General features: G+C 36.8%; 1 protein-coding gene across 4 annotated transcripts; it reads left to right on the top strand.

Moving 5' to 3' along the window:
* The first annotated feature begins 1,012 nt into the window (after nt 1-1,012).
* Nucleotides 1,013-7,741, top strand: wdr93 (WD repeat domain 93). Of its 4 annotated transcripts, XM_088413248.1 has the most exons (16): nt 1,013-1,074; nt 1,322-1,436; nt 1,730-1,931; nt 2,039-2,103; nt 2,182-2,260; nt 2,356-2,420; nt 2,795-2,864; nt 2,986-3,055; nt 3,121-3,185; nt 4,128-4,214; nt 4,307-4,438; nt 5,500-5,704; nt 6,095-6,155; nt 6,242-6,398; nt 7,038-7,224; nt 7,366-7,741. In XM_088413248.1, exons 2-16 carry the CDS (start codon nt 1,329-1,331, stop codon nt 7,439-7,441), a joined length of 1,629 nt encoding a protein of 542 aa, XP_088269374.1. In that variant the 5' UTR covers nt 1,013-1,074; nt 1,322-1,328; the 3' UTR covers nt 7,442-7,741. The 4 variants fall into 4 exon arrangements, with proteins under 4 accessions (XP_088269374.1, XP_088269373.1, XP_088269375.1 ...); XM_088413247.1 differs by having other exon boundaries at nt 2,039-2,260; XM_088413249.1 differs by lacking the exon at nt 7,366-7,741 and having other exon boundaries at nt 2,039-2,260; nt 6,983-7,188.
* Nucleotides 7,742-8,375: the final 634 nt, after the last annotated feature.

Here is an 8,375-nt window from a genome sequence, read left to right as displayed (position 1 = left end):
TTTTGGTTTTTTAGAAAATTCTATTTGTCAGCTGACACAAACCCAATTATTACAAGAATTATTCTGAAGGAAGGAGATGGACATTGCCTTTTTTTTCTTACCCAGGCTTGAGACTGACAGCAGATGGCAACTGAGGCACTTGCTATGAATTGAGTCTGCGCCCTCTGCAACAAAAACAGCAGCATGCACCACTATTCTACCTGCACCTATATTACTTTTCTGTATAACACAAGATGGTGGAGAAAAGTCAATCCAACAATTTTTTTACCTTCTGAAGTACAGTAATTTCGAACCTATATAACAGGTACGGAGCTCACATTACACATCTGAGTGTTTTCTCATTCACAAACGTTTCACAGCCACAACATTGGGACTTGATGATGTTACTGTGGTTAACAGCTGCGAATAAAGTCACATTTACTACAAGTATAAACATTTGATTCACTTAGAGCACAGATGATGACTTAAGGGATCAAATAGGGATGGTTGGTTCAGGGAATAACGAAGCCATATTGGTTCACAAAATAAAAGCATGCCTTTGCTACATGTACGTTTTTGGTCTTCATTGCCTCTTGGGAATATACCTTAACTGCAAATTAGTGGCATTTTCCTGTCAAGGCCCATGGTAACAATTACTGTCATGGAATGCAGCTGGGTCTACACCATTTCATTCATACAATCATGTTCAGTCTTTTCCTTCTATCCTTGTTTAATCATTCATTTTAAACCACATTTCCCCCAATCTCTTCCTTTGGATTCTTAAGTTTCTTTTAAAACACCTTTCATCAGTGTTGTGTGTGTTGACTGGAGCGGATTTGGAGAAAATAGGCATTCAAAATGAATTTCAACAACATTAAAATGTAGTCATACGACCATTATTATGAGCGTGTGTGAGTAAAAACTCAGTAAAAATATACAGTACTTCTTTGACAGTAAGAAAACATTTTCCTTTACGATAGCATCTCATAACTACCAAAAATCGTTTCCATGGAGACACTGTTGTCATGACGACGGGCACGCGCACGCTAAATAGTAGTTATGTGTTTGGGACTCCTGTAACCGTCGTCTCAATACGTAAGCGAACATTTTCAACTCTATGTAAATGTTTTAAAAAAAAAACACCTCAAATTGTTAAGAAAATGTTCAACAAAAAACGGCTAGCGTACTAATTAATGGCGTATTGCTACGGACGTTTGCCTTTGTTTTCAAAAGTTAGCATTAGGTAGCTAATCATACAGGTGTGAAAGGTCAAAATTGTTTTGACCCCACTGAAATCAATTTCGCTTCAAAACAGATGAACGTTTTATGGCTTGTCTCTTAGGTTGTCCATGAATAACAGAAGCGTTTCAATAGAGTCAGAAATGACGTCTTCTGCTTGCAGTGCGAGGAAATTCATAAAGAAACCAGCCACGTTTCACTTCACCAGTGCCACACAGGTATGCACTTTTAATACAATTTCTTTATACTGTAGCGTTTATTTAAACAGCTGAAAATTAGTATATGTTAATACATTATTGATACATTTAGTGCAGGCAGCAGGAGTTTGCTCGGTTTAGACAGACACAATGAGCAAACAATAGATATCCATTGGCAGGGTGCTATTTCTTCAAGTTGACCATGCACCGTGTCATATACTGCAAGCATGTTCTCAGAACTACATATTTTTTCATGAGATTTCCATTATTTCTCAGTCCATCTTATTTATCCTGTTGTCTGTGTCATCCTGCAGCTTCCAGAGAACACGAATTGCTTGGCGAGTTCAGATGATGGGATATACCTCAGCCTAGGTCACTCCGGCGGCTTCTCTGTTTGGTCTGAGAGTACTCTGAGCCACGAGGCCGAGTGGCTGCAGGACAAGCTGGAGATTAATTCTATTCACATGATGAGCATCAGTAAAACAGCTTATTTGCTTGGCACGATTGATGATATGGGTTGGTCATGTGCGCTTGGCTATTCTGTAACCACTCAGGATTATACCATTTCTGGCTAAAACCTCCATAACAGTGAAAGTTAATTTTTGAAAATGATGTCTCCTCAGGTGTTGCCAGGGTCTTTGTGTTTAATTTAGAAAGCATTTATCCCTTTAGTGTTATTAACATGCTGGTAAGTTTCATGAAAGTGCTATGGGGATATTCATACGGAATATTTACAGTATTTGACCCACTATTTTTTTTATGTCAGGATGATATTAACAAGAGGAGCGTTTGCTTGCACTTTGAACTGTCTAAAGGAGGTGAACATGGGGCTATAATAATGAGGTGTAAGTTGGATTATTGCCACCATTTTCATTCATTTGTCTCTGAAGTTTTAATTCAAACTTGATATTTAAACACAGAATTCAACATCTAATTTCAGGCAACAACGAAATTTGGCTTGAAATCTACTACTTCCCCATACATGACTGGCTAAGAGAGTTAAAGGTGGTCTAGTCTAGTACAGTGTATTATGTAGTGTTTCCTCGCTTTCACACACACACACACACACACACACACACACACACACACATATATATATATATATATATATATATATATATATATATATATATATATTTTTTTTTTTTTTTTTTTTTTTTTTTTTTTTTTTCCAGATGATACCCATATGAGTAGTAACTCTATGAGTTTCACTGTGGGCCCACTGTATATTTTATCGCATAAGACATGTACAGTCCATATTTTAAATTTAAATATATTAAATCTAAAACTGTATGTTTAATTGTGTGTTCAATACAATATGTCCATTATTTTGCAGAGGGAAAAAAGGCCCAATTTGATTCATGATTGTGTATTTACAGGATCCCAGAATTTCGGCAAACATGAAATGGTCATCTGCTGTTCGGGTGAATAGAGTCAATCCATCAACAGGTCAATATGTCAAATAACAAACATTCTTCTTGTCGTTCTATCTTGTTGAACAGTATGAGGAAAAACCTAAATCCACTTGTGGATGCAAAAGAACACCCCGCATGCTTTTGCTCTTTTTCAGCAACAACGACCGTTGTCCCAACCAACTTGTCTCACTTTTTAGTTTTGGATGAAACAACTGAACCGCCAAGGTAAAACAAACACACTCACAGGAAGCTGAAGCAGTCTGTTGCTAATTGGACTGAATATTTTTCAGACACTGCACTCCACACTTTCTTCTGCGCTGCGGTCACTCTGATGAAAAGAATAAAACAAAGCCAGGTTTGTCAAGGAGAAACGTGACACCGGCATACACTGTAGTTTTCAAGACTTCCTATTGGATCCTATTTGATTCTCCGTGTTTAAATACAATTGTAATTCTAAAGTCTCATCAACTTCTCTGTCCTTTTCCTCCTGAGATGTTTTGTTGCAATCTCCATTTTTCCTCAGCAAGACAGCAAAGTTCATTACATCACGCCCAAACTAGGACTTACTGTAGTTGGTTTGCTTGAATAAGTGAAAAGATACAGACTCAAAAACAAAATGTCCACTACAGTGGACACAATTGAATAAGGTTCGGTCCCAAGAAGACTTTTAGCTTCTCCTAGATGGTACAGATCTTTTACTATCTTGTACTATGTTGCGCAGTGTATATTGATCTGTACCTCACTGCACTACCTTTAATTGCGTCCTGATGATGCATTTGTAAGGCAAAACTATATTGAACTATATGTCAAGAAGAATGTGCATTTCCAGTACAATAGTAACTCAATTGTACATTTAAAATACAAAATCATATTATTCTGTACTTCAACTTGACTGTATACTTACCATACTATACTATCTAAAACTTCAACTAGATTATACATTTACTATACCAAACTGTAATTTATACTTTTAACTGGCTCATACTACCCTTAACTTTACCTACTTTATACAGTGCATAACTACATATAACTGTACTGTACCATACTGTACCGTACTATACCTACTATACACACTATTGTGTTTTTAATTTAACAAGATGGCACATTTACTAAGGTGAAGTACTGTATACTGTTGTATATTCTACTATTATTAACTTTTTCATCAAGTCCTCTATGTTACCTCTTAATTGGGCACAGCTCTAAACAGGCAAAAACGACCTTTATTAGGCAAATGCTTTTCTATACTTAATAGATTTCCATGTGAATTTCATTGTCAGCATTCCTTCCTGTTTCAAAGGATCTCCACTTGCTGTCTGTTTTTGGTGGAACGGAAGCTATAATCTTCTCTACCTGACGCTATCCAAAACTGCAAAGGCCCGACAAGGTCAATGCAAGTTTTTAAAATAGCTTTTGTATCCATACAAAAGCTAAAATGCTGCATCACTAATATGTTTGACCTTTTCTGTTTTGGAGCAGATCCTGAACCTCCAGCGTTGGTGCTGTTGCCCAACGCAGCTGAAATCATCTGCTCCACCGTCAGTAATTGCACTCGTTTCATCGCACTTGGCCTCAGCAATGATTTGCTTTGCGTCTGGGACAGACTGTCTGGTGAGTGTGCAGATAATCAGAAATCCATCTAATTCGCTCGTTACAAATAAAACCATATTTGATAAAAACTCAAAAGTTGTTTTATCTTTGCTCCTGCCTGTACGCTGTCTTTTGTTCTTGTAAAATATCTCTCAAAAGACTTCCCTCCAGGGCATATGTGCCAGAAAAGATATAATTGAAGCCATTAGAAGAGTCAATGGAGGAGATGAGTGAAAAGATTGGTACACGGGATCGTGTGACTCCTGCCGCGTCTCCTTTGTGGATTTGCATCAAAACCTCAGCAGGAGTGCGTTTCACTTTGTCGAATCATTCACCGCACGCGAAAGCATAGCCCTACTCACACTGTGGCATCAAAACATCAGTCTTAAATTATAGAATAAAGATCTGCATTCAATGGCTGAAATATACAATTTCTGGTGAACAGTTTTTTTTAATTTGTTAGGTTTATTTAACTCTGTATTGTCATTGAAGTGTAACGCTACACATCCTCCAGCGCTCTCAAATATTGAGAGTTGTACTGATTAGTCAAAGCAACCTTGAAAACTTTCAGATTGGAAGCACTTACCTCAGGCCAAAATTTACAAATGTCCATAAATTGCTGTTTTTGCCTCTAGTTAGTAGTGCTGTTCATCCATAAACTAGTTTTTGCAATTTTATTTGATTTTAATTAGGTTAGGCTATTGTACCTAATGAAACATCTGTTGAGTGTTCATTAAACTTCATGTGTGAACCTTTTTTCAAGCGTAAGAAGCATGAGCTTTGCGTTTCACTATAGTGGCAAAGGTAAACCAAAATGAGTGTGGCTTTGCAAGCCAGCTGCTGTGACATCTGAAAGAAGCCCCCTGCAGCTCTAGTACGCAGCTGCACATTTTATTACATCGTGACCCAACGGAAGATATATTTAGCGTTTCCCTCAGAGGAACTCAGCCAAAACACTATAATGAGGCTGCATCAGTTTGTGGAAAGAAAAGAAGTTGCTGCCAAGCTAATATTTGTTGCCTTAGTTGTACCTTTAACTTAAAGACTGTGTGATTCTCACTCGTAATGTTTTTCTCCCTCAGGCTCTCCGTTGTCTATCTCCGGAATACCGACAGATAGTGCTTTCCTCAAGCTGCACTTTGTAGATTACTGGCCTGCGTGTGCCAATGATACACAGACTTTAATCGCTAGTGAAGTCCACCTTGTGGCACTATGCGAGAGTGGAGCCATTCACATCGTGAGCACGGGGCGAGGAACAGCAACTAACACTGTGCAGCTCTCCCCAAGGTTACTTTGGCTCTTCACTATACGTTCAATACAGTGGACACATGTTTAATAACAAAAACAATGACAGTTGTCGCAGTTTTAGTAGGGTGAATATTTTTAATCTTTGACTGCTTTCTGTATGTTGTCAGTTTTAATTACTTTTTCAACATCTTTATGTTTGAACACAGAAAAATGTAGTAAAAAACATTGCCTGAATTGCCTAGTAGTAGGAAACGTTAATACTGTAATGTGTTCACCATTTGCTCAAAAAACAAATTGGTATTTTTGCAAATTTTGGAGAATGGTTTCCCCAATCAATGTGAATGCCCACTTGCCAAATTGTGAGGATTCACAGAACACTCCTTTCTGATTCAAATACATTTCTGTTTTTTTTTTTATTTCATGCAAAAGGCCAAAAGACAACAGTGACCTGCCGACTGTTGCTGCATCAGTGCCATTCCTCCAGGGCTTGGTAGGAAAACAGTTTATGGAAAGCAGAGGTTTTCAACAAAACTGCTGCAAAACATGTTTATATTCTCTTATGGATTTCTTGGAAAGTCATTGGTGATGCGGCGAAATGGAAAAATGTTCCTGCAAGATGTCGTCAACAGAGTCACGGTGTGCGTGTTGAGCCTTCCCGCTCATCATCAGCTGGCTACTCCCTGCAGTCCCATTTATTCTCTGAATGTCAAGCAGCGTGTTCTCTTCATACGAGGTAAATATATATATATATATATATATATATATATATATATATATATATATATATATATATATATATATATATATATATATATATATATATATATATATATATATATATATATATATATATATATATATATATATATATATATATATATATATCTTAAAGGGACAGTGTGTAGGATTTAAACTGTTTTTCATTAAAAAAAATAAATGATAGTAAATTTCAAAAACTTGCAAATGAATGTGTTTTTAATGACCCAACAGTATGTTTTAAATATAATTATAGGTCTTGTTATCATGAAATGATATTACATGGGAGGTGGCACTTGTTTGTTGACCATGTTTGTTATAGCTCAGACAATGGTAAAGGCGGCACCTGAAGCACCTCATGCTGTTCGTAATGAAAAACAGACTAAATTTTACACACTGTCCCTTGAAGGATAAGAGGTCCAGAAAATGGATGATAAATTGTGTTCACTACAGCAGTATTATCACTATAACGCTAATGCTAATAGGGAAGTCAAATATTTTCCAACAATATGTTCAATGCAGCCTCACGAGATTGATTGAGCGATATCCAAATTTCGGTAGGTGAGGTTGATATCCCCTTTCAGTATCTCACTGAAGGCTTATTGGTGCCCGCCAGCTGATCAGGAGCCCGGCCCCGGCATGACCACCCTCGACGACCCGAGTCAGGGTCGACTGCTCATGCTGCGTTTTGACGAGCATGACGCCATGAAACCGTATGTTGTTACACATCCCGAATCTGAATTGCAACAACTAACAAGCGCAGTTATCGGAGAGGACGCCTGCAACTCATATCTCCAGGAAAGGTTTGCAAAAGTCCATCTCATATACTGCATTTTACCACATTTTGGTTTTTGCTTTAACTTTTGAAAATTTTGTTTAAAGCTACAATTAGATTTGTGTATGGTAACGTTAATATTTCCCATTTCTTGTGTTTTCATTTGCAGAGCTCAGTCAATTGAAGAGAGGCACAAAGCTATAACGCAGACATGGAAGCGCCTGCGCTGTGCCACTACCACTTAAAAGCATAATGGACAGCAAGTCATTTCTATTTTATTTAGAGGTAACACTTTCAGGAAAATTTTGACTTACAGTTGTACTTTGATTGTACTAGTTTAATTGCCTCAATGCCCAAACTTGAAGTCAGTGCACTTCGTATCGAATTCATGTTCCCAATTAAAATGAATGTGAATACCATTAATCTGTTCCAGCCCATAAAGAAACCTTTAAAAAGAATGGGATTGTTGTAAAATGAAAAAAAATTACATAGTAAAAGGGAATGTAGACTTATATACTTCTTTTATAAAGTCATTAAACAGAAAATGATACACACACAAACACAAATATCCTCAAATTGGCCAATCAACATGTTTAGTTCACTTTTGATTTTTTCATTCATTGCATATAGAGATCAGATATTTTTTAATTAGATTTTTTTTTTTTTAATTGAAGCGGTAACGAAAGGTGCCCATGTTGGAAAAAACGTCTGTAACTTTGCTCTTAAACACACCATAGTTTGTTGTGTCACTCATTTCTATTCAACATGTTGTCATTTTTGTTTCTTGAAATAAGAAATGTTTGACATCAAACCCTATTTTTGGACTGCTGATTTATATCTGCTTGTTTTTCTTCACCCCAGCTTTAAACAAATAAATAATAAAATAATATTTGTTTTGTCAATGAAGGTCAGTCAGCATAACGAGTGTTGGTGTGAATCGTGGTTATGTATAAATATCCCTATCAAACGAAAAACATTTCATCCCATGCAGGAATATTTCATGAAAGACCCTGACCTTGACTTCCACCTTTTAAACTGCATGAGATGCTCTCATGCATTTGAAAAACGCAATTCACCTCAGTCTTTGCTGTTTAGCATACAGTATCTTAACGCTATCTACACTGACTGGGATGTGTGTGTATGTATATGTGTTTTTTTTGTTTGTTTTTTTATGACGGA

This window comes from Hippichthys cyanospilos, chromosome 4 (assembly GCF_059441005.1).
Source record: "Hippichthys cyanospilos isolate Australia breed blue-spotted pipefish chromosome 4, RoL_Hcya_1.0, whole genome shotgun sequence".
Classification (NCBI taxonomy): Eukaryota; Metazoa; Chordata; class Actinopteri; order Syngnathiformes; family Syngnathidae; genus Hippichthys; species Hippichthys cyanospilos.
Note: the sequence above shows the minus strand (reverse complement) of the source record. Positions and strands in the feature narration are given on the sequence as shown.